This window comes from Halichoerus grypus, chromosome 12 (genome assembly GCF_964656455.1).
Source record: "Halichoerus grypus chromosome 12, mHalGry1.hap1.1, whole genome shotgun sequence".
Taxonomy (NCBI): domain Eukaryota; kingdom Metazoa; phylum Chordata; class Mammalia; order Carnivora; family Phocidae; genus Halichoerus; species Halichoerus grypus.
In genome coordinates this window covers 94,865,140-94,891,678 of record NC_135723.1, presented here as the reverse complement: position 1 = coordinate 94,891,678, position 26,539 = coordinate 94,865,140, and the positions used below count along the sequence as shown (strand labels likewise).

General features: G+C 39.4%; 2 protein-coding genes across 2 annotated transcripts in view; one reads left to right on the top strand and one right to left on the bottom strand.

The window, feature by feature from the left end:
• LOC144379613 (uncharacterized) overlaps nucleotides 1-26,539 on the top strand; it is a 222,251-nt gene that overhangs the window by 55,874 nt on the left and 139,838 nt on the right. The window lies entirely within an intron of this gene.
• On the bottom strand, nucleotides 7,431-8,459 carry TAS2R39 (taste 2 receptor member 39). Its single transcript, XM_036095760.2, is given in 3 exon segments — nucleotides 7,431-7,819; nucleotides 7,822-8,066; nucleotides 8,068-8,459. Coding segments are annotated over 3 exon segments (1,026 nt in total).

Genomic DNA, 26,539 nt, shown 5'->3' with positions numbered 1-26,539 from the left:
ACTGGCAAGGATGACCTTAGAAAGAGTGTAGTTAACAAAACTGTAGGAACGTATCTTTGGGTGGGGCAAGAGGTCTAGCAGTTGGAAACCACGCTCACTAAGCTGAAGGAATGCTGCCCATAACATTCAGGGTCACCTAGGGTTAGATACCTTGGAATGCACTGCCCAGCTTTCTATTTTGGCAGTGACATGGACTCATCAGTCCCAATTTCCAGAGCTGTGTCCTTTTCACTCTTCCTTCCAAATCCACCTCCACCAGGGCTTTCAATCTGTGCCTGGTTCTGGTTTGAATGAGCCACTGATTTATTTGTAGCCATCCAGGATCTGGAGTGCAGATGCAAATGGCAGTTTTCTTTGGTAAGTGTTGGTAGCAATTGGATCCTTTTCTGATTTGCATTCCCAAGGCCTGCAGGTTCTCAGGAAATCACATCTTACAGGCAGTCTGGTGGGGGTTATTTTTAATCTCAGCTATAAATGCCAGTCCATAAGAGTTCTTAAAACCAAAAGAGCTTTCATTTGCAAGGCAGAGGATAGTTAGAGACAGAGTCATTAATTTAGCAAAAATCTGGACCAAAAGGGGATAAGGAGAGGGGACTCTGGGGATAGAGAGGGCTTGGGGTTCAGGAGTGAGTTAGGAACAGGCACAAATTTGGAAGACACTGGCTTTTTGGGGACTTAAGCAACGAGAATGGAGGTGCTTGTTCAGGGAGAGCATGCAGGGAGAGAGAGAAAAGTGCATTTCGGACCTGCCTGGGCATTTTAAGCATTCTGCTCTTCTCTCTCAAATTCAATCTCATTAGAATTCATCTCTGTTTCTGACATCAGTGGTGGCGTCTGAGAGCCCATTTCCTCTATTCTCACCACCTCTCAGTCTCTTGTCTCTTGCTGGTGCTGGGCCTTGCCTGGAGATGATTTTACTCCACATTCCAGTCCAGGGTAGAATTGGCTTATGTGCAGTTATATGCGCTGTGTGGATATTTCAAAATCCCAGGTGAGCTCCCACATAAAGTAGGAATGAATTTTAAATTTTGCAAACTGAGAGTATGAATAGCAACTTATATTTTAAAAGTAATTAGCTTAGGGCGTCTGGTGGCTCAGTTGGTTAAGCGACTGCCTTTGGCTCAGGTCATGATCCCAGGGTCCTGGGATTGAGCCCCATGTTGGGCTCCCTGCTCAGCAGGGAGCCTGCTTCTCCCTCTCCCTCTGCCTGCTGCTCCCCCTGCTTGTGCTCTCTCTCTCTCTCTCTGTCAAAAAAATAAATAAACAAAATCTTTAAAAATAAATAAATAAAAGTAATTAATATCTGCATAGCCCTCCCTCCCTTCCCCCAATCCACCTGGCGGGTGAAAACATTCTGGGTAAACTCACTCATTTCATGTTACACTCAGCCCACTCAAGATTTTCTCTCCTGCGTTGAGCCTGGCTGCTCCTTAAAGGTGGAAGGAAGGTGGTTTGGGCTAGTCTCCAAGCCAAGTGACCAGTCACCAGCAATCTTTCCCATCTACAGAATCACTGCCTGCAACCCCCTTTCCTCTCACTGTGACACCTACGTTCAGCATGGCGCCTTTTCTTCTTCCTTAGTCAGGCCTTTCTCTTGCTCACTCTCCTGGTGCCAGCAGCTCCATCTTTGTGTTCAGTTATATTTGTTGTACAGAATCCCATTACTTGATGGTCAGAGTAGTGTCTCCATGGTGATACAGGCAAAAGTCTTCCCAGGGAATCGGACACCATGTCTTTTTATCTACTTGGCAGGCGAGTTAGAGTTGGCTGGGATAGACTAAATCCTGCTTTTATCATTTCAGTGTTTGTTCTTATGCTCTTATGAAAAAATTCCCAAGATGATGGTGAGGACATGCACACAGCTGTGTGGAGTGCATGCGGAGAGGTCCATATATGGATGTTTTCCTTTAAGTATCTGACCACTTACTTTACTGATGAAAATCTTTCATTTCTAGCCCAATAATCAGCTTTCACCAATTTAAGCTTTCTGGAAATTTTCCATGAAATCAATAAGAAAAGGGAATTGGGTGCTGCCACTGTTCAGTCAATTGGAGGGATTGATAAACTTCCCTAAACGGTCAGTCACAGAATAAAATTAGCAGGTCTATTAACAGGTGAGAGAAACATTAGCATAAAACAAAAATAAGATAAGCCTGTTACCAATAGAGTTAATGTTCTAGTTCAGAAATTTCCAGTAGAAAACCATTTGGGGGATTTTTATGACCCCCAATTAAGATTTGGGCAATTCAAGATTGTCCATGAATAAACACTGTGGGCACCAAAGGTTGAAGTTCTAAAATAGGCTTAGGGGCGCCTGGGTGGCTCAGTCGTTAAGCGTTTGCCTTCGGCTCAGGTCATGGTCCCAGGGTCCTGGGGTCGAGCCCCGCATTGGGCTCCCTGCTCAGCAGGAAGCCTGCTTCTCCTTCTCCCACTCCCCCTACTTGTGTTCCCTCTCACTGTGTCTCTCTCTGTCAAATAAATAAAATCTTAAAAAAAAATAAAATAAAATAGGCTTAGAGGTACGTGTGTAATAAAAAAATATTATGTATAAGGTTTCTGATTTTAAATATTAGACCAAACAAATGCATTTAACTTCCCATTCTTCTGAGACTCCATTGAGAAAAAAAAAAAAAAAAAAATCCCATAATAATTAAGAGAGAGGAGTAGGGATGGGCGAGGGCAGACTAAAGATTTCATCCCATCTCTTGGATATGGATCATCAACAAAAGCATATTATAGCTGAAGTGACTTAGAGGATGCCCAGAATATGCACATGGTGGACCACTGGGAATGTGGTGGCTGATCAGCTTGCTGAAAGCCTTGAGGTCCCTTGATGTATGTTTCCTAGCTTTGGCTAGTAGGAGTGAGGCAGGGTGTAAAACCAGAGTCATTGCTACAATTCTGTCATATAGCTGCTTCAGTGATTCCTTCCAACCCTTTCCCACCACTGCACACAGAACCATTGGCAGCCCATATTGACAATTCTTTTTTAGAGAAATTGAACACATTTCCAAGGAAGAACTAGGGCCTCCAGTGCAGTTGTTTGCACAGAGAGTAAATTCTTTCTTATTATGACATTTTAGATTTCTAGGCTAATGTCTGATTTTTTACTCATATACCTAAAAAAAAAAAAAAAAAAAAGCCACCAGAAGCTAATCCTGATGAACTGAATGGCCCAGTTACAAAACAGAGGTCCCAATCAGCCTTTCCATTCAAAAGAATGTCCTACTGGGAAATAATTCTTACTTAGGCAAAGCAGCCTTTCATTTTCCTTCATGAATTAGTAATCAAGGATTATCAGAAATAGGAGCAAAATTCACAGCCTAAAAGAGAACAACCAAGAAAAACATTCAAAATAAATGACCCCTGAAGAAATAAAGATCAAAGAAGAACACTTAAAAAATTTGAACTTATATCCTCAGAGAAGGTAGAGAAGACACTGCCTCCATAAAATAAGAAAAAGATGCTATTAAAAAGAAATAAGAAACAAGAAGAAACTTTTATTTTATTTTATTTAAAGACTATTTATTTTAGAGACAGAGCACGCATGTGAGTGAGGGGGAGAGGCAGAGAGAGAGGGAGACAAGCAGACTACCTAATGAGTGGGGAGCCTGACGTGGGGCTCAATCCCAGGGCCCTGAGATCATGACCTGAGCCGAAACCAAGAGTCAGATGCTTAACCAACTGAGTCACCCAGGTGCCCGAAGCAGAAACTTAGAAATTAAAAATATGACTTAAAATTACATTCAGGTAATATATGATTTCAGTAAAATTAAGATGAATTCAAGATATCTCTGAATGCTGTGCATAAATCGATGATGAAAAAGATAAAAGAAAAAAGACACAGATGTTTAATCCAGGAGGGGTAAAATCTGACCAAAAGGATTTTCAGGGATCAAATTTAGAGAAAATGAAGAGGAAGAAATTACTTTTTAAAAATAGGAGAAATAAGAGAAAATTTTGCGAGTGCTACTAAGACATGGTCTTTTGATTGATAAACCCTGAATTGGTCTTATACAATTTTCACCAAATGGAGCATTTGATACTAGTTGCCTAAACTATAATCATTCTTCTCTCTTCCTCATTATAAGTACCCTGATTTTGTTTAGAGTGGATTAGAGTGGAAGTGTGCACTTTAAATTAAAAAGAACTCTTTTACAAATTTCCTTGCGGGGTGTCTATATGACCCAGTTCTGCCTAGAATGTAGAAGTGATGCCTCAGTGTGTAGCAGCCATCCTGTGACCATGAATAAGAACCTCAGCAACATGATGTGGCAGGACAGGAAACTAGAAAGATCCTGGGTCATTAGTGACTTCCTGGAGCATTTTTTTCAGCCTCTAGAATTCATGTTACATTAAAAAATAGCATTATATGGTCGCTTTAGTCAGATTTCTGTTATATGCAATTGTAGTTCAACCCTGGTGAGTCACTAAGGATAAAAAGAAGATTCTAAAAACTTCTAAAAAAAGAAAATACAAAAGCCTACAAAGGAAAAAGGCACAGGTTGCTTTTACACTTCTAATTAGTAACAACAAATGCGAAAAGATAATGAAATTTCTTCTCATTACCTAAGGTAAATTATTTTAGACCTAGAATTTTATATTCAATCAACTACCAATCAAGAATGAGGGCAAAAGAAAAACATTTCCCATTTCCAAAGGGCCTTTCTGAGGAAATTACTTAGTGGGTTACATCCAGCTGAGAGTACCATGATTAAAGTACTGATTCCTTTCAGTAGGTGGTAAGGAATATACTTATTTCTGGGAGGTGAGGGTGGTCTAAACAACATAAAGGAAGGCAATTGAGCAGGATTATAATAAACCTAAACTAAACTCTTGCATGTTGTTGAGTAAACGATGGAGTGTAAGAAAATAAAATGCATCTGATTTTTATGCTGGAAACAGTCTCCTTTTACTTGGGTCTATGGATTGTGTCATTGAACTTAATGGAAAGCACTTTTTGGTCCTGAGTCCAATAATAGTTTTAGTAACAACATTAGAAATGCTATTTATTGGGGCACCTGGGTGGCTCAGTCGGTTAGGCGTCTGCCTTCAGCTCGGGTCATGATCCCAGGGTGCTGGGATTGAGTCCTGTATCAGGCTCCCTGCTCAGCAGGGGTTCTGCTGCTTCCTCTGCCCCTCACCCTGCTCTCGTGCTCTCTCTCACTCTCTCTCTCAAATAAATGAATAGAATCTTTTTTTAAAAAAAAGAAATGCTATTTATTGATTTTCTACATTTAAAATAAATTCAGGTAAAGCACAGAAGACTGAACTATAGTTACAGAATAGCATATGACAGTGTAAAAGGAACATGTTGCTTTCAGAAGTTAGAAGGTGGAAAAGGGAGAAGTAGTAGAAGGAAGGATAGGAGCGCCAACACTCTTTGTATAGTGCGGAGTTGATAGGCATTGACTATAAATATTAGAACAAAACATTGTAAAATGATCATTCAATAATTTAAAAGCAATGAGAATAAGAGCTAAAAGTAGTAATGCAATTCTCAAAATTTGGGAGGAGGACAAGGGAACACTTGAGGGCAATATTAAGTGACACTTGAGTCCTCATCTTTTACAGTGATGAGTCAGATGGATAAAACAATGCATGTGTTTGTGCGTATGCATTCGGAGCTATGAAAGTAGCCCCCACAAAATCTAAAGACAGAAATCAATGTAACTGTTGCTTGTGGAAAGTGGAAATCAGCGTGAGGCAGAAGACTTACTTTTCACAAAAGACGTTTTCAGCATTTGTTTGTTTGTTTGTTTGTTTTTTGGCCAAAAGCTGTTTTACTTTGATAATAATAATAATAACTTAAAAAAATAAACTTGAAACAACTCTAATTTCTTAATTCTGTAATCTTTGGGTGGAGATTTAGAAATGAGTAATAGTATTATGTTTTTTGTAAATATTGACAATCTCATTTTAAAAAAAGCCAGGCATGATAATTGAGTTAAGATGCTTTTAATAGACAGCTTTGTAGCAATCAGGCTATTTCACAAGAAAATAAACCTCACCACATTACCAGAAATAGTGACAAACAATTGCGACATGTGACATGTACTTCCCCAATTATCTGTTACTCGGTTTTCGGAGGTGCTCAGTGAGCAATCTGATCATTTCCATCAATATTTTCTCGCAGGTGGTGGCTTTGATGGTCTATTTCCAGCTGCCCATAACTATGTTTTGATGCTCACTGACTTAATGTCTTCAGCCCCTGAGAATGTTTACAAAACAGGTGTACCAGTTTTCTTAGCATCCAGTATATTATTCAGAATCCATTTGTTAAGGTACAAGGAAGCATGACATCATTTTGAATATCAAATACTTTTTTTTTTAAACAACAAAAACCTTGATAAGGATTAAATGACAAACAGTGATGAACGTCTAACAGTCACACCTGAAACAGTCATGTTCCTTCCTGGAAGACTTTCATGGTTTCAACAGCAAGTCGTATTTACTTGCTGGTAACTTTTAAGGATGGCACAGGTGAGGAGTACTGGCCAACACAGTTAAGTCTTTGGCCCAGTGAGGACACCCCCAGAGGTGTCCATGTTTACAGATTGTCCTGTAGACTGGTTATGAAATGGGGGAGTGTAGTTCACCCTTTCTTCTCTCAGGGTGGCCCTTTCCACTAGAGGTCATGAGTAATGAAGCAGCCCAAAGTCCAGACCTGCCCTGAATAGATTCAAGTGGTAGCATCTCTCTCCTGGATTGAACATTTCAAAATTTCAAGGTCTTCTTTACATTTTGCTCTTTAACTTTATTTATCTTGTCTTAGAAGCCCATGGACATGGAAGTTCAGAAAACAAGACCCTTTAAGAAGAGTCTTTGCATCTTCTTGAAGAAAGAAAGAAACAGGGTCTCTATTTGAGGAGGAATTTAACCCAGTTATTTACAGATAGGAAGAGAAAGTAGAATAAGTTTTATTTGCTGAGTTTATCATAGATTGAAGATTGGTGATTCAACATTAGTTGTGGCTCCATTTAATAATAAATATGGCCATCTTAGATGCAAATTGTTGCAATAAATAACTGGTACCTGTCTATTTTTATGTACTGAAATATATCTATAAGATAAATTCCCCCAAGTAAAATTGCCAAATAAAAGTATGTACCTTCATGAGTATTATAAACTGTACTTGAGGAAGCAGCAATTAATATTTCCATCAATTTATGAGATTACCTGGTCCCCATAATCACACATAGTGTGTTAGCAAACTTTTTGATCTTTGCTAATCTGATAGGTGAAAACTTATATCTCAAAGTAGTCTTAATTTTCCTCTTGTTATAAGTCAGTCTGAGCATCTTAAAAATGATGTCATGCTTCCTTGTACCTTAACAAATGGATTCTGAATAATATACTGGATGCTAAGAAAACTGGTAAACCTGTTTTGTAAACATTCTCAGGGGCTGAAGACATTAAGTCAGTGAGTATCAAAACATAGTTATGGGCAGCTGGAAATAGACCATCAAAGCCACCACCTGCGAGAAAAGCTGCTTCCAAGCTCTTCTCAACCCAGGGTTGTCCTGAATCAGTAGAATGGAGTGTCCAGCAAGGTAGGCAGCCATGATGAATCTGCACACAATATTCCAGGAACTGTTGACATCAAAGGTGTTGGACATATAGAGAAATAGAGCAACTGCGTTGAAAATGTAGAGAACGAGAAAGCAGCTGGTAGCTTTGATGGCCGCCATGTGAGCCTCCATGCTGGGGTCCCTGGAGCCAGTGGCATTGCTCTCCATGTGGAGGGTGTGTCTCTTGAGAGAGATGATCAGCAGGGTGGCTGAAAGGATGAACATGAGCAGAGGAATGAAGATCCCAGGTTATAGAGAAGAACCAGGTTGACCATATTGGTCTCAGTGAAGTATTTTTTCTTAGTGGAGTTGGAGGAGGGGATAAAAGAATTGTTACAATACACAGTGTAGATGTCTTTAGAGAAGAGCCCACTGTAGCCCAAGGAAATAAACACTGAAAGCCACAGAAGCCAGGGCATCCATCTGGAAATTCTCCACTTCAGCTTGAGGAAAAGGGGGTGGGAGAAATCAGCAATCTTCACGAAGTAGAAGAAACAGCCAGGCAGCAAACCAGAGGCTACAATGATTTAAGAACATGAAACTTACTTTGAACATGTCATATATATGGTCTTCATTATAAAAACGTGGGAATGTTGAGCTGAAGGTAATCTCTAGCATCGTGAAGCTTTGGAGAGCTATTCTGGATACACTCAAGAAAAACAGGATTCTGCCACTTGTGGAAACTGCCTTATTTTTAATCCATTCAGCTGCATTTATAGCCATAATGAACCCATTTGCAATGATACCAACGATGCATTCAGTGCCTATAATTGTTAAAATCCAGAGGATGTGAAATGGTGACAATTCATTTTCTGGGGGATTGCAGGTTTCAGTCATCTTGAGTTGTTACCCCTCTTTGGTGTCTGGAGGAAAATGTCTCTCTAGCATTTGTTAGGCAGATCCTTGATAGCTCCCACTCTTCATGTCACAGGAGGAAGTCTTTGATGCATCATTTCCAAATTCACTCCATTTGTTTATCTCAGAATTCTTAGCCCTAAATCTGGAGATGCAAATGATGGAAGGATTTGCTTTCTAATCCTCTTCCATGTCCATTGTACTGGTGTTGGTTCAGTTACAGGGCCCAGGGGAGGACTTGAGTAGACGCTTGTTTATAAACCACTAACATGGCATTGAGAGCCATGGCCTTGGCTAGAGCCAGTTAAGTTGAACATTTGCCCACCAAGTCACCATTTTTTTTTAAAAGATTTTATGTATTTATTTGAGAGAGAGAGAGAGAGATAGGGAGAGAGAGCATGAGCCGGGTGGAGGTGCATAGGGAGAGGGAGAAGCAGACTCCCAGCTGAGCAGGGAGCCTGACGTGGGGCTCAATCCCAGGTCCCTGAGATCGTGACCTGAGTCGCAGTTAGACGCTTATTGACTGAGCCACCCAGGTGCCCCACCAAGTCACCATTTAACTTAGTTTCACTTATGACCTCAGGGAACTGATTGAAAATAATAATAATAATAATGATAATAATAATAAATTCAAAGACATATAGAGATAGAGACATATAGTTCTGATTATGTGTTAGGCACTTTTCAAACACTTTATATTATCACATTTAAGCCTCACAGCAGCCCAATGAAGAATGTACTTTTTTATTTTTAAAGACTGTGCTTTGATTATCTACATTTTGCAGCTGAGGAAACTGAGGCCAAAGTCACACACCTAGAGAGAGACAGAGTTAGGATTCTAACCCAAGTTACCTGGTACCAGATTCTGTGTTCTTCCCCACTATTTATACTTCCTGGACCTGTGGATCCTTTTGTGTGTGCCAAAGACTAAATTCAGGGTTGTTTGACTGTAACATTTTTTTTCCTGATAGTCTTTTATGATGTCTTCACTATTTAAGGGAAGAATAATTGAGTTAAAAAAAAAAAAAAGTAGCCCAGCTTTCTATCTGCGAGATTTTCTTTACTACTTACACAGAACCCTTCACTTCTGACACTTCTGGTCCCCACATGTGTGGGTTTTTGTTTTTTTGTGTGTGTTTTTACCCATACCAAGCCATTCTGTGACACCAGCCAGGTGTCCTACAATTTAACTCAATTCGGACACTAACTACCTGAAGATAGCATCAGATCCCACGGGTTAAGGGATCAGTCCCACAAGACTGCCCCCACACCAGATGCCAATCACAAATCCAGGTTGTCACCTGTGCTCCTGACCTGTCAGCTGCAAATTAGAGGTTCCCATGGATTCCCTCCTCAGGTTCCATTAATTGGCCAAAGTGGCTCACAGAACCCAAGAAAACAGCTTACCAGTTTTATAATACACTTTATAATAAAGTGTATGATAAAGGCTACCAATGAATGTTCAGGTGGAAGAGATGAGGAGGGCAAGGTATGTGGCTTCCATCCCCTCTCCAGTGAACCTCACATGTTCACTAGAAGCTCTCTGAACCCAATCCTTTGGGATTTTTAGGGAGGCTTCATTCCATAGGCAGGACTGATTAAATCGTTGACCACTGGTGATTGTTTCTACTTCCAGCCCATCTCTCCTTTCTGGAAATCAGGGGGTGGGACTGAAAGTTCCAAACCTCTAATCAATGATGGTTCTCCTGGCAACCACCCCAGTTTAGGTGTGGTCTGAAAGTCACATCATTAACATAACCAAAGACACCTTTATAATGCTAATGCCTTCGGAAATTCCAAGGGCTTTAGGAGCTCTGCCGGAGAAATGGGAGGAAAGACGTTATTCACAATATCACAATAGTAAGGCAAGAAGACTCTAATTTTCAAGAGATAGAAATTTTTTGCAAAACAAATTACTTGAGAGATAATAAACTTCTTTTACGTATAAATGTTTAAACACATGCACTTTCATTTTAAAGAGAACACTAGGAAAAATGAAGGTTGAAAGTATTTAAAAAAAAGAAAACCGCAGGCCCAAGATGGTGCCACTTAAGCTGAGTTCCCAAACCGGGGCTTAATACTCAATCTAATTGCAATTTCAATCTCCCCCAGAAATATTGCCTTAACTGGTCAGTCAGGAATTTTCTGGTCAGCACTAAAGAAGTAATATGTTACTTGCTCTCTCCATCCCCCAAAGGAAGATGAAGTAATCTGCAAGATCAGATCCTCTGCCCTTTCCCCTAAAACAAAGTGACCTTGCCCAGAGCAATCTTTTCTTTTCTTTCCCTAATAACTTCCTTGCCCCACCCTCCTTCCTATATGAACCTTCCGTTTTGTACAACTCTTCCAAGTGCCTCTGTACTTGCCAGGTGAGGTGTGGCCCATTTCATCAATCATTTAATAAAGTCAGTTAGATCTTTAAATGTACTTGGTTGAATTTTGTTTTGTTAACAAAGGAAAAGTTCCCCATTCCTTTACAAGGTAGGCTAACAAACGTTAGGGTAAAAACAGCACCCAAGTCACCCAATCAATTTTGGAATATTAAAACTAAAAGAGATGAAGGAAAGAGTCACTTTTATCTTGGGATGGTTGCTTCTGATTTTAAAATGTAAGCATAGGACAAATGATAAAATTGACTTCTCAATTCAGAGTAAATGGACTTTTATGAATGTACATAATGAATGATGATTCTAATAAAGAGAAGGTTGGTGAGTGAGATGTCTCTGAAAATCTTAATAACATTTGGTTTTCTTCTTACTTAAGGCTTCTTTTAAAAAAGTCTAAAAGCTTATAAAGGTTTTCTGGCCTGATGAACTGTTTTAGACAAGTTGTTATGAATTTTACCATCTCATCTTTAGGTCCCTACTTTTGAACTCCAAATATTTCCCTTGAAAAACAGTGTAAAAAACAACTCTGCTTATTTCCACCCACTTGTACAAGTAGCTTAGGACCTCTGATATGTTTTTTTTTTTAATTTTTTAAAAATTTATTTATTTTTTATTATGTTATGTTAATCACCATACATTACATCATTAGTTTTTGATGTAGTGTTCCATGATTCATTGTTTGCGTATAACACCCAGTGCTCCATGCAGTACGTGTCCTCTTTAATACACATCACCAGGCTAAATGACGCTTTTCTTATCACTGACTCTTCCCCAACTCTGCTGACCCAGGCCTCCGACTGTCAGGGAGAAATGGAACAGCCTCTCTTAAGAGTTTGATGACTCTGCTCATCTGTTTACTCACCACTGTGTCTTGTTCCCAGCTCTAGTCTGCAGGACCTGACCCCCTGGGAGGCAGTCCAGATACTTGCTGATTAATGAATGATCATATCAGTGGCCCTCAGCTCAGATAAGTTCTTTGTAATGACTGGCATACAGAGAAGGACCTTCTACCCCCCATAAACGTTGAACTTTTGCAGGTCTGATGCCCAAATCAAGTGTGGGAGTGTGAACAGTAAGGTTGAGTGAGAGCACAGAAGTTCTCTGTGTTTCTGTGAAACACAGGTGGGAGATACAGAGGATAGGGGAATAGGATAGAAGAAGGGGGCAAGACCTCAGCCAGCAGCTACACTTCCCAGTGTTGGGGTGCTGTGCAGAGGCAGTGGGCAGGAGCAGGGGCCACAGCCCCCATTCATCAGAGGCACTTCATAAGAGGCTCTGTTTGTCACAGCTTATGGCAAGGTTGCTTCCTGCAATGGAAAGAAGAATGTAGTTGATAGGAACTCCCAGGGGAAGTCTGAAGTGGGATGAGGTGACCTTTCTAGGCGAAGAGATGATTTTTTAAAGTAGAGTCAGTGGAATTACTAGAACCTGAATGACATAGTTTGCTAAATATATCCAAGTGTGTATCTAACCAAAGAAAACTCATGAAGAAGACTTTGAACCATTAAGGACAGAGAAAATGGCTTTAAAAAGTTCAGTTTATTTGGTATATTTTTAACTTATTATTTTGAAATAGTTTTTGACATAGAGATGTGTTGTAAAGATAGTATAGAGAATTCCCATATACACTTCACCCAGCTGCCCCTAATGCTTACATCTGACATAACCATGGCACAATGACCAGAACAAAGAAGTTAGCACTGTTACAATACTAGTAGCTAAACTGTGGGCTTTTTTTGGATTTTTCCAGTTTTCCACTAATGTCCTTTTCCTGTTCCAACATCCAATCTAGAATACCATGTTGCATTTAATCATTGTGTATCTGTAGTCTCTTTCAATCTGTAATAGATTCTTGGTCTTTCCTTTTCTTTCATGACCATGACCATTTTGAAGAGTACTGGCCAGGTATTTTGTAGAGTAGTCCTTGGTTTGGGTTTGTCTTATGTTTTCTCATGATTAGATTGGAGTTATGGATTTGGGGGAATACTCCAAAGGTGAGGTACCCTTCTCATTGCAAGGGGTACACGATGCCAATGTCTTATTAGTGGTGATGGGAAACTTGAGCATCCTTGGTTAAGATGACATCTGCCAGTTTTCTCCACCATGAAGTTCCTTTTTTTTTTCCCTTTCATAATCTCTTCATTTGAAGTGAGTCCACTGAATCTAGACCATACTCAAGGGGAGAGGAATTAAACTTTCTTTTCTGGAAGGAGGAATCTCAAAGAATTTGTGGACATAATTAAAACCTCCACAGTAATATTCTGGAGGAGATACTTTGAAGCTATGCAAATATCTTGCTTTTCCTTAAATCTTTCTCCACTAATGTCAGCATTCATTAGCAGATGTTGACTGCAACAATTACATTGCCGTGCTGTTCTAATTTTTTATTTTCTTCATTCCTTTTACTTGTATTAATTAGAAATCTTCTGTAAGGAAGAGTTCTTTTTTCCCATCATTTATTTATTTAATTGAACATTAATTTGCATTAGTATATACTCATGGATTTTAGATTTATTCTGTTACAATCTAATATTTATTTATAATGTTGCTCAAATTGTTCAAGCTTTGGTCATTGGGAACTCTTTCATGGTGGCTCTTATGTCTTTGATATGACTCCATTTTTGTTTTTATTTCCTTACTTTCAGGCCTTATGGGATGCTCCAGTCATCCTGCCCCCAACCCTAGAATTATCTGTGTCTCCCCAGCCCAATCCCAAAGTCCCTAGCAACCACTAATTTGTTTTTTGTCCCAATACTTTTGCTCTTTCCAGATGACATGTAAATGGATTCATACAGTATGTAGCCTTTTGGGTCTGGCTTCTTTTATTTTGCAAAATGTATTTAAGATTTAACCATTTAAATGAATTTATAGTTCAGCCACTTTTATTGTTGAGTAGTATTACATTGTATGGATATATCAGTTTGTTTATCCATTCTCTTATAAAGACATCTGAGTCATTTCCAGTTTTTGGCAATGATGAATAAACTGCTATAAACATTCACATGCAACATCTTCATTTCACTTGGGCAAAGTCCTAGAAATAGGATATCTGGGTTGTACAGTAAGCACTTAACTTTTAAAGAAACTGCTGAACTATTTTCTGGAGTAGTTGTACTGTTTTTCTTTTCTTTCTTTCCTTTTTTTTTTAAGATTTATTTATTTATTTGAGAGAGAGTGTGCAAGCAGGGGGAGGGGGTGAAGGGCAGAGGGAGGGAGAGAATCTCAAGCAGACTCCCTGCTGAGTGTGGAGCCTGACGTGGGGCTCAATCCTGTGACCCTGAGGTCATGACCTGAGCCAAAATCAAGAGTCCGATGCTGAACCAACTGAGCCACCCAGGCACCCCCTGTTTTTCATTTTTACCAGCAATGTGTGAGAGTTCTAGTTGCTCTGCATCTTAACTAGCACCTAGCATTGTTGGTGTTATGTGTGCAGAGCTTTGTTTGTTTGTTTTGGGTTTTTTTTTAGTCATTTTAGATGTGTAGTATTTCATTGTGATTTTGATTTGCATTTACCTAATGACTAGTGACATTGACCATCTGTTTATATACTAATTAGACATAAGTATATCTTCTTTGGTAAAGTGTTTACAGATTTTTGTCTATTTTTAAAAATCTAGTTGCTTGCTTATTGTTGAATTTTAAAAATTCTTTATATATTGTAGTTACAAGTCCTTTATCACCTAAATGCTTTGCAAATATTTTCTCTTAGTCCATGGCTTGTCTTTTCATTCTCTTAACAATATCTTTTACAGAATGAAAGTTTGATATTTTGAGAAGTTTCAATTTATCAATTTTTCTTTAATGGATTGTGCTTTTGTTGTTATATTGAACAACTCTGCCAGACCCAAGGCCACAAAAACTTTCTCTTGTTTTCTTTGAGAAGTTGTATCATTTGATCTTTTATATTTAGGACCATGATCCATTTCAATTTAACTTTTGTATAAGGTGAGAAGAATTTGTCGAGGTGTTTTGTTTTGTTTTGCATATGGATAACAATTGTTCCAGAACCATTTGTTGATAGAAATGTCCTTTCTTCATTGAATTGCCTTGGCGCCCTCATCAAAAATCAGTTGTCTATGTTTGCGTGGGTCTACTTTTCAACTGTCTCTTCTGTTCCATTGATCTATGTGCCTATCCTTTTGTGAATAACATACTCTACCAGTTATTGTAACTGTTTAATAAGTTTTGAAATTGGATAGTGTGAATCTTCCAAATTTGTTCATGCTTTTCAGAGTTGTTTTGCTCTAAGTGGAGGCTCTGGGGAAAAAAAAAACTTTGAGCAGATAGTTTTCCGCATTCACTATTATGGCATTTCAAAGGAGCATTTTCTTCCTTTGGTTTCTGTTTCCTGCCACAGAAACTGCCACATTTTCATTCTTCTCTTGGATTGAAGTAAAGACCAGACATTCTCTTCTTTCTTTATTTAAAAAAAAAAAAATCTTCATCAGGGGTGCCTGGCTGGCTCAGTTGGTGGAGTGTGCAGCTCTTGATCTTGGGGTTGTGGGTTTGAGCCCCATGTTGGGTGTAGAGATTACTTAAAAATAAAATCTTTAAGGGGCGCCTGGGTGGCTCAGATGGTTAAGCGTCTGCCTTCGGCTCAGGTCATGATCCCAGGGTCCTGGGATCAAGCCGCACATTGGTCTCCTGGCTCAGCGGGGAGCTTGCTTCTCCCTCTCCCTCTGCCTCTTCCCCTGCTCATGCTCTCTCTGTATCTCTGTGTCTCAAATGAATAAATAAAATCTTAAAAAAATATATAATAAAATCTTTAAAAAAAACTTTATCATCCCAAATCCAGAGGCAAATGATAATTTGTCCTTGAAGATCTTATAATATCATCAAGGTTTGCATTTCACATTTATTACATTCTAGAGATCCCCTGGTTGATTTTGTTGTTAAGATTGTTTTGTTTTGTTCCTGGCACAATTACCTTTCATCATGTAGTAAGCTCTGAGCTTCTTTTCTCCCCAGTGTGCATGCTTATGACTCTCCTTACTTGTAGGGATTCCATGAAAATATACTATGTGGTCAATTATAGTTTTGATATTAATAATTATTTTTTGTATGAAAAATACAGAATATTTTAAATAAAAATCAAAAAGACTCAATCTTGCAACTTAGCGATGACTATTGTATTAAGTATTTTGCATTCATCTAATTTCTACATATTTTATTTTAAAATTATTTGTTAAAGCAGTGAAAGAATAATAAACATTTTGCCCTTTAGTTTTCTCACAAATGTAGAGAACAAACTGGTGGTTGCCAGAAGGAAGAAGGTAGGGGGTTGGGTGAAATAGATGAGGGGATTAAAAGGTATAAACTTCCAGTTATAAAATAAATAAGTCACAGAGATGAAAAGTACAGCATAGGGAATATAGTCAATGATATTGTAATAATGTTGTGACAGATGGTGACAGATGGTGACTGCACTTATCATGGTGAACATTAAGTAATGTACAGACTAGTCAAATCACTATGTTGTACCCCCAAAACTAATATAACATTGTATGTCAACTATACATAAAAACAACAACAACAACAACAACAACAACAACAACCCCTTTAGTTGTATTTTATACTTGGCTCATATTTGCTCTTAAAAAAATCTTCTTGACATTTTACAGTTTTCAAAAGCAATTAATCTAACACCATTTTTCACATAATAACAACAGCAGCAATAGTACACAGTGTTTACACAAGATAGGAGTTTAGTCTGGAAATAAGTGGTCTGTGACTGACATGGTAACTTCACTTTACTGAGTCCTCAGGGACAGGTTCTTTGAGCTCATTGCTCCACTCTCTTTGGGATGTGGCCCTCAGTCTCAGATTCAAGATGGTGACACCTGAAGTCAGGGAGGTAGTGTGGAAGAGGGGCAAAAGAAGGTGATGAAACAAAATAGCAGTTCTTCTTGCATACCATTGACTGACTGGAGTCATACTGCAGCATTTACCCACAAAGGAGGCTTGGAAATGCAATCTGTTTCTACGTAATAGTGTTTGATTGAAAGTTCTATTATATTGGATAAAGAGGAATTCTTTTTTGGGAGGGTGGGGCAGCAGGGTGGCCATTTGATTACAAATTCAATTTTTAAAAATAGTGACTTGGTTAATTAGTTTGTCAATTTTGGGAAGGGGGACTAATTTTAATTATTTTTTTTCTAGAAAAATTTCTATTTCATGTAGGTTTTCAACTTTCTTTAGCATAATATTACACATATGAGTTTGGAGTAGATCCCCATTACTTATTCTATAGTTATTGCATCTTTTTTTTTCTTTTTCTAATATTGTCTGTGTCTTTTCTCATTGTTTTCTAGTTAGAGATTTGCTTATTTTACTAGAGTTCCCACCCCTTACACTGAAGATTCAGTTCTGGGTTTTGTTTATCTTTCATTATTTCTTTTATTTCTGTTGCATTAATTTCTTCCCTTACTTTATTTTTTTTTTTAAAGATTTTAATTTTTTTATTTGAGAGAGAGAGAATGAGAAACAGAGAGCATGAGAGGGAGGAGGGTCAGAGGGAGAAGCAGACTCCCCGCCGAGCAGGGAGCCCGATGCGGGACTCCATCCCGGGACTCCAGGATCATGACCTGAGCCGAAGGCAGTCGCTCAACCAACTGAGCCACCCAGGCGCCCTCTTCCCTTACTTTAATATAAGTTTACATCTTCCTTTAGTTTTATTTTGTCACTTTTTTTTATTCTTGATCAAAACAAACTGATTTTCAATTTTTCTTATTTTTTTTTAAAGAAAAGTATATACATTTACTGCTAAATACCATGTTACAGGAACATTGTCAAATTTGATATGTAGTACTTCTGTTGTCATATGTTTCTAACTATTTTGTAACCTGCCTTATGATTTCCTTTTGAAGAATTTTTTTGAATGGATAAAACATGCACATACTAATACATTTTTTTGAGCACATATTATATACCAGGCACTTGGGATACAGAAGTGAAACACAGGATCCTACATCAAGAAACTCTAAAGATTAGTGCTCATGGGTATTACAATTGTAAAAGGTATTTGTTCTCAATGGCATAGTATTTTGGATGTTAAGTAGGTCTCTGAGGCAGCCTGGATGTTTAATAATCAAGCTGACTGCAATGGTTAAGCAAAGGGCTTGGGTGAATGAGGCCAAGATTAGTGTCCAGTATGGGTGGTCTGTATGGGGCACCTGGGTGGCTCAGTTGGTTAAGCTTTTGGGGTTAAGCTTCAGATTTCGGCTGGGGTTGTGATTTCTGGGTCATGGGATCAGGCCCTGCATCAGGCTCTGTGCTCAGTGGGGAGTCTACTGGAGATTCTCTTTCTCCTTCTCCCTCTGCCCCTCACCCTGCTCACACACACTCTTTCTCTCTTTCTCTCTCTCTGAAATAAATAAATCAAATCAATCAATCTTTAAAAATAAATAAATCAGCCTCTCTTTGTTCCTGGTATAGCTCATCTCAGTTACTGATCTTGTAAAGGATTACCTTGACACAGGAAAAAAATAATGCAACTAAGTCAAATATTTCTAAATAGTTTTTATTCTATTTATTAGAAAAAAAAATCCTGTTTCCTTTCCCCTCCACATCTTATTTCCGCTTATTTCATTCCTTTGCAAGTAATTTACGTCTCTTTCTCTGGAGTCCTAAAATACCTTTGCTTTGTCCACAGTATCCTGAATTTTCATGATAATGTCTTTTGCTGGATGTCTGTTTTACCCACTAGAATGAGATTTCAATCTGGAAAACTGTATCTTCCAACTTGGGCAGTATATCAATCATTAATTTAATGATTCCTTTTACTTTTTTTTCTCTCTTCTTTCTTTTCTGAATTCCTCATATTCATTGTCAGACTTTAACATTTTTTCATCTCTTTAGCATTTGTTCTAATTTCTGAGAGATTTCTTTGACTTTGTTTTCCAGTCATTCCACTGAATGTTTTCATTTCTACTACATATTTTTTAAAATTTTTTATTGTTATGTTAATCGCCATACATTACATCATTAGTTTTTGATGTAGTGTTCCATGATTCATTGTTTGTGCATAACACCCAGTGCTCCATGCAGAATGTGCCCTCTTTAATACCCATCACCAGGCTAACCCATCCTCCCACGCCCCTCCCCTCTAGAACCCTCAGTTTGTTTTTCAGAGTCCATCGTCTCTCATGGTTTGTCTCCCCCTCAGATTTCCCCCCCTTCATTCTTCCCCTCCTGCTATCTTCTTCTTTTTTTTTTTCTTAACATATATTGCATTATTTGTTTCAGAGGTACATATCTGAGATTCAACAGTCTTGCAAAATTCACAGTGCTCACCATAGCACCCTCCCCAATGTCTATCACCCAGCCACCCCATCCCTCCCACCCCCCCACCACTCCAGCAACCCTCAGTTTGTTTCCTGAGATTAAGAAATCCTCGTATCAGCTTGCATTCCCACCAACAGTGTAGGAGGGTTCCCCTTTTTCCACATCCCTGCCAACATCTGTCGTTTCCTGACTTGTTAATTTTAGCCATTCTGACTGGTGTGAGGTGGTATCTCAATGAGGTTTTGATTTGGATTTCCCTGATGCCGAGCGATGTTGAGCACTTTTTCATGTGTCTGTTGGCCATTTGGATGTCTTCTTTGGAAAATGTCTGTTCATGTCTTCTGCCCATTTCTTGATTGGATTCTTTGTTCTTTGAGTGTTGAGTTTGATAAGTTCTTTATAGATTTTAGATACTAGCCCTTTATCTGATATGTCATTTGCAAATATCTTCTCCCATTCTGTCAGTTGTCTTTTGGTTTTGTTGACTGTTTCTTTTGCTGTGCAAAAGCTTTTTATCTTGATGAAGTCCCAATAGTTCATTTTTGCCCTTGCTTCCCTTGCCTTTGGTGATGTTTCTAGGAAGAAGTTGCTATGGCTGAGGTCGAAGAGGTTGCTGCCTGTGTTCTCCTTTAGGATTTGGATGGACTCCTGTCTCACATTGAGGTCTTTCAACCATTTGGAGTCTATTTTTGTGTGTGGTGTAAGGAAATGGTCCAGTTTCATTCTTCTGCATGTGGCTGTCCAATTTTCCCAACACCATTTGTTGAAGAGACTGTCTTTTTTCCATTGGACATTCTTTCCTGCTTTGTCGAAGATGAGTTGACCATAGAGTTGAGGGTCCATTTCTGGGCTCTCTATTCTGTTCCATTGATCTATGTGTCTGTTTTTGTGCCAGTACCATACTGTCTTGATGATGACAGCTTTGTAATAGAGCTGGAAGTCCGGAATTGTGATGCCGCCAGCTTTGCTTTTCTTTTTCAACATTCCTCTGACTATTCGGGGTCTTTTCTGGTTCCCTACAAATTTTAGGATTATTTGTTCCATTTCTTTGAAAAAAGTGGATGGTATATTGATGGGGATTGCATTGAATGTGTAGATTGCTCTAGGTAGCATTGACATCTTCACAATATTTGTTCTTCCAATCCATGAGCATGGAATGTTTTTCCATTTCTTTGTGTCTTCCTCAATTTCTTTCATGAGTATTTTATAGCTTTCTGAGTACAGATCCTTTGCCTCTTTGGTTAGATTTATTCCTAGGTATCTTATGGTTTTGGGTGCAGTTGTAAATGGGATCGACTCCTTAATTTCTCTTTCTTCTGTCTTGGTGTTGTTGTATAGGAATGTCACTGATTTCTGTGCATTGATTTTATATCCTGCCACTTGACTGAATTCCTGTATGAGTTCTAGCAGTTTTGGGGTGGAGTCTTTGGGGTTTTCCACATGAAGTATCATATCATCTGCAAAGAGTGAGAGTTTGACTTCTGCTTTGCTGATTTGGATGCATTTTATTTCTTTTTGTTGTCTGATTGCTGTGGCTAGGACTTCTACTACTATGTTGAATAGCAGTGGTGACAGTGGACATCCCTGCTGCATTCCTGACCTTAGGGGGAAAGCTCTCAGTTTTTCCCATTGAGAATGATATTCGCTGTAGGTTTTTCCTAGATGGCTTTTATGATATTGAGGTATGTACCCTCTATCCCTATATTCTGAAGAGTTTTGATCAAGAAAGGATGCTGTACTTTGTCAAATGCTTTTTCTGCATCTATTGAGAGGATCATATGATTCTTCTTCTTTCTTTTGTTAATGTATTGTATCACGTTGATTGATTTGCGGATGTTGAATGAACCTTGCAGCCCAGGGATAAATCCCACTTGGTCGTGGTGAATAATCTTTTTAATGTACTGTTGGATCCTATTGGCTAGTATTTTGGTGAGAATTTTTGCATCCATGTTCATCAAGGATATTGGTCTGTAATTCTCCTTTTTGATGGGGTCTTTGTCTGGTTTGGGGATCAAGGTAATGGTGGCCTCATAAAACGAGTTTGGAAGTTTTCCTTCCATTTCTATTTTTTGGAACAGTTTCAGAAGAATAGATATTAAGTCTTCTTGAAATGTTTGGTAGAATTCCCCTGGGAAGCCATCTGGCCCTGGGCTTTTGTTTGTTGGGAGATTTTTGATGACTGCTTCAATTTCCTTAGTGGTTATAGGTCTGTTCAGGTTTTCTATTTCTTCCTGGTTCAGTTTTGGTAGTTGATACATCTCTAGGAATGCATCCATTTCTTCCAGGTTATCGAATTTGCTGGCATATATTTGCTCATAATATGTTCTTATAATTGTTTGTATTTCTTTGGTGTTGGTTGTGATCTCTCCTCTTTCATTCATGATTTTATTAATTTGGGTTATTTCTCTCTCTTTTTTTTTTGGATAAGTCTGGCCAGGGGTTTATCAATCTTGTTAATTCTTTCAAAGAACTAGCTCCTAGTTTCGTTGATCTGTTCTACTGTTCTTTTGGTTTCTATTTCATTGATTTCTGCTCTGATCTTTATTATTTCTCTTCTCCTGCTGGGCTTAGGCTTTATTTGCTGTTCTTTCTCTAGCTTCTTTAGGTGTAGGGTTAGGTTGTGTATTTGAGACCTTTCTTGTTTCTTTAGAAAGGCTTGTATTGCTATATACTTTCCTCTTAGGACTGCCTTTGCTGCATCCCAAAGATTTTGAACAGTTGTGTTTTCATTTTCATTGGTTTCCATGAATTTTTTAAATTCTTCTTTAATTTCCTAGTTGACCCATTCATTCTTTAGTAGGATGCTCTTTAGCCTCCATGTATTTGAGTTCTTTCCAACTTTCCTCTTGTGATTGAGTTCTAGTTTCAAAGCTTTGTGGTCTGAAAATATGCAGGGAATGATCCCAGTCTTTTGGTACCAGTTGAGACCTGATTTGTGACCTAGGATGTGATCTGTTCTGGAGAATGTTCCATGGGCACTAGAGAAGAATGTGTATTCTGTTGCTTTGGGATGGAATGTTCTGAATATATCTGTGAAGTCCATTTGGTCCAGTGTGTCATTTAAAGTCTTTATTTCCTTGTTGCTCTTTTGCTTAGATGATCTGTCCATTTCAGTGAGGGGGGTGTTAAAGTCCCCTTCTATTATTGTATTGTTGTCGATGTGTTTCTTTGCTTTTGTCATTAATTGCCTTATATAATTGGCTGCTCCCATGTTAGGGGCATAGATATTTACAATTGTTAGATCTTCTTGTTGGATAGACCCTTTAAGTAGGATATAGTGTCCTTCCTCATCTCTTATTACAGTCTTTGATTTAAAATCTAATTTGTCTGATATAAGGATTGCCACCCCAGCTTTCTTTTGGTGTCCATTAGCATAGTAAATGGTTTTGCACCCCCTCACTTTCAATCTGGGGGTGTCTTTGGGTCTAAAATGAGTCTCTTGGAGACAGCATATCAATGGGTCTTGTTTTTTTAATCCAATCTGATAGCCTGTGTCTTTTGATTGGGGCATTTAGCCCATTTACATTCAGGGTAACTATTGAAAGATATGAATTTAGTGCCATTGTATTGCCTGTAAGGTGACTGTTGCTATATATTGTCTGTGTTCCTTTCTGGGCTATGTTGCTTTTAGGCTTTCTCTTTGCTTAGAGGACCCCTTTCAATATTTCTTGTAGGGCTGGTTTCGTGTTTGCAAATTCCTTTAGTTTTTGTTTGTCCTGGAAGCTTTTTATCTCTCCTTCTATTTTCAATGACAGCCTAGCTGGATATAGTATTCTTGGCTGCGTATTTTTCTCGTTTAGTGCTCTGAATATATCATGCCAGTCCTTTCTGGCCTGCCAGGTCTCTGTGGATAAGTCTGTTGCCAATCTAATGTTTCTACCATTGTAGGTTACAGATCTCTTCTCCCGAGCTGCTTTCAGGATTTTCTCTTTGTCTCTGAGACTCGTAAGTTTTACTATTAGATGTTGGGGTGTTGCCCTATTTTTATTGATTTTGAGAGGGGTTCTCTGTGCCTCCTGGATTTTGATGCCTGTTTCCTTCCCCAAATTAGGGAAGTTCTCTGCTATAATTTGCTCCAATATACCTTCTGCCCCTCTCTCTCTTTCTTTTTCTTCTGGGATCCCAATTATTCTAATATTGTTTCATCTTATGGTATCGCTTATCTCTCGAATTCTGCCCTCGTGATCCAGTAGTTGTTTATCTCTCTTTTTCTCAGCTTCTTTATTTCCCATCATATGGTCTTCTATATTACTGATTCTCTCTTCTGCCTCATTTATCCTAGCAGTTAGTGCCCCCATTTTTTATTACACCTCATTAATAGCCTTTTTGATTTCAACTTGGTTAGATTTTAGTTCTTTTATTTCTCCAGAAAGGGTTTCTCTAATAACTTCCGTGCTTTTTTCAAGCCCAGCTAGTATCTTTAAAATCATCATTCTGAACTCTAGGTCCAACATTGTACTAATGTTCGTATTGAGTAGGTCCCTGGCAGTCGGTACTACCTCTTGTTCTTTTTGTTGAGGTGATTTTTCCGTCTTGTCATTTTGTCCAAAGAATAGATGAATGAGAGAACAAAATGCTAACAGGGTAACAATGTCCCCAGAAAATATACTCTAAACAAATCAGAAAAGACCTGAAGCTGGGGGAAAAGAAAGGGAAAGAAAGAAAAAAGAAAAGATAAAAACAAACAAAAACAGAACAAAACAAAAAAACAGAATATGATCAAATATGATCAGGCTGGTGCATAGATCAGTGCCACACACTAGATTTTGGGTGTATTTTGGTCTGTTAGAAGAAAGTGCCTCCCAAAATTTTAAAGAAAGAAAAACTTATATATGTACAAAAATAAGGGTTGATACGATGAAGGGATGGAATATGACTATAAAGATGAAAATTATAAAAAATTTTATAAAAGGAATTGATAAGAAGTTGTTTGAAAAACGAAAGAAGAGCATTAAAAAAAAAGGGAGAGAATGTGATCAGGCAGGAGATTAGAACAAGCCATAAACTAGAGATTTAGGGTATATTTTGATCTGTTAGAAGAAACTGTATCTCAAAATTTTAAAGAGAGAACAACTTATATATATATCCCAAAAATAAGGGTAACTACTATGAAGGGATAGAATATGACTCTAAAAATGAAAAATAAAAATGTGTTTTAAAAAAGGGATTGATAAGACGTTGGCTGAAAAAGGGAAGAAGAAAAATTAAAAAAAAAGAAGACAGTTAAAAAAAATTAACTTTGAAAGGCTAAAGAATCATGCTAAAAAAGCCATGAATTCTATGTGCAGTATTCCCCTAGCGCTGGAGTTCTGCCGTTCTCACTGATCGGTAAACCTGGTCTTGGCTGGCTGTTCTCGCTGATCTTCTGGGGGAGGGGCCTGTTGCCGTGGTTCCCAAATGTCTTTGCGGGAGGCGGAATTGCTCCGCCCTTGCTGGTCTGGGCTAAGTAATCCTCTCGGGTTTGCTCTTGGGAGCTTTTGTTCCCTGCAAGCTTTCCGTGCAGCTTTGGAGGACGAGAGGGAAATGGCGGCCTCCCAGTCTCCTCCCCGGAGGAGGCGAGAACTCGGGGTCCCACTCCTCAGTGTGCCCCTAGAGAAAAGCAGTCAGTCACTCCCGTCTCCCCGGTCTCCGGCCACACTCTGCTCACCCGGCCTGTGAGCGAGCGTTTCTATCTCTGGCACCCGACCCCGCGTGGAGTCTCCAAACCCAACAGATCCCTGTGGTGCGCTCCCAGGCTGCTCCTCCCAGGGGAGGAAGGGGAGTGTCCCCGGATCTGCCGCTTGTTGGGTCCCTGCTGGAGGAGCAGTGGCCTGACTGTGCCGCGGATCACGGTTTATGGCAACCCTGAGCTGAGAGCCCGCGCCTGGGCTCCGTCTCTGCAGCTGGCTTCCCCGCTCCGATACCTGGGAGCTCTGCCGCACTCAGGCACCCCCGGTCTTTCTGTGACCCCGAGGGCCCTGAGACCACACTGTCCCGCGAGGGTTCCACTCCCCGCTTAGCCACGGGAGCGACGTCCTCAGTGGAGTCGACTTCTAAAAGTTCCGATTTTGTGCTCCGCAGCTCTATCACTTGCCAGAAGCGGGGGACGGAGGCGATCTATCATCCTGAATATCGCCTTGGATTCCCTTCTCCTCATGTCCTACCTACCAGAAAGTGGTCGCTTTTCTGTTCAGAGAGTTGTTGCTATTCTTTTCTTCGATCTCCTGTTGAGTTTGTAGGTGTTCAGAATGGTTTGATCCCTATCCAGCTGAATTCCTGAGAGGAGACGAAATCCAGGTCTCCTACTCCTCCACCATCTATGATTCTTTCACATTTTCAACGGTAAAGTTGAACCAGACTTGGAAGCTGGATTACAGGTATTGGCCTAATGAATAAGGCATACTCAAATTCAGATACCTGGTCCACCCGTCCAAGATTACCACTTTCAAAGCAAGCATCAAAGATAAGATGCCTTTCTTGGACTGTCCACAGTATCCAGATGGAAGGACCATATATTTGCTCATATTCCCTCCGATGGCATCATCATTTCCCATATCATCGCCTCTCCTTTTCTCCTTTCTGCTGTCTGGCAGAGGATGGCTGAATCTCTAGCAATCTTGAACTCTGAAACATTTTATTCTGCCTCAGGCACCGTCTGGCTCCGCTCCGCCATTTTTTGTTGTCCCTCCGCCTCTAAGCCCACGCGAAAATCACGGGGCAGTGGGGAGCGGGCGGCGGAATCCGCGGGCTGACTGAGCTCCCTCAGGAAGAGGCTACGCCACGGTTGCCAAGGCAGCGGCTTGCCGGCGGGCAAGCAGGAGGTGCGAGGCTGGGGGGAGGCTCTACTATCATATTTTAAACTTCCATATGTCCCTCCCCTCTAGCGTTCCTATTTATTTATTTATTTATTTATTTAAAGATTTTTATTTATTTATTTGACAGAGAGAGACACAGCGAGAGAGGGAACACAAGCAGGGGGAGAGGGAGAAGCAGACTCCCTGCTGAGCAGGGAGCCCTATGCGGGGCTCGATCCTAGGACCCTGGGATCACGACCTGAGCCAAAGGCAGACGCTTAACGACTGAGCCACCCAGGCGCCCCTAGTGTTCCTTTTTAATAATGCCCTGCTCTTGCTACATGCATAAAGGAATTTTTTAATTGTCTTCTGAAGTTTCCATCTTCTGACATACTATTTCCTCTAAGTTAATGCTTCCCTTTGATTTGGTTATGTATTTCTTGGTAAAGACTTTCAGCAGCCCTCTATGAATCTTTGGATGATTATTTCTATATGAGTGAGGTTCTCTTAGCTTTTGGATGTCTGAATATATTTTTATTTTGCTCTTATTTTAATAAGAATTTCACTAGGTAAAAAATTCTACTTTGACAGCTACTTTCTCTTAGCACTTTGAATATTTTGATTTGTTAGCTTCTTATTTCTGGTATTTATTATTGTTGATGAGAAATAC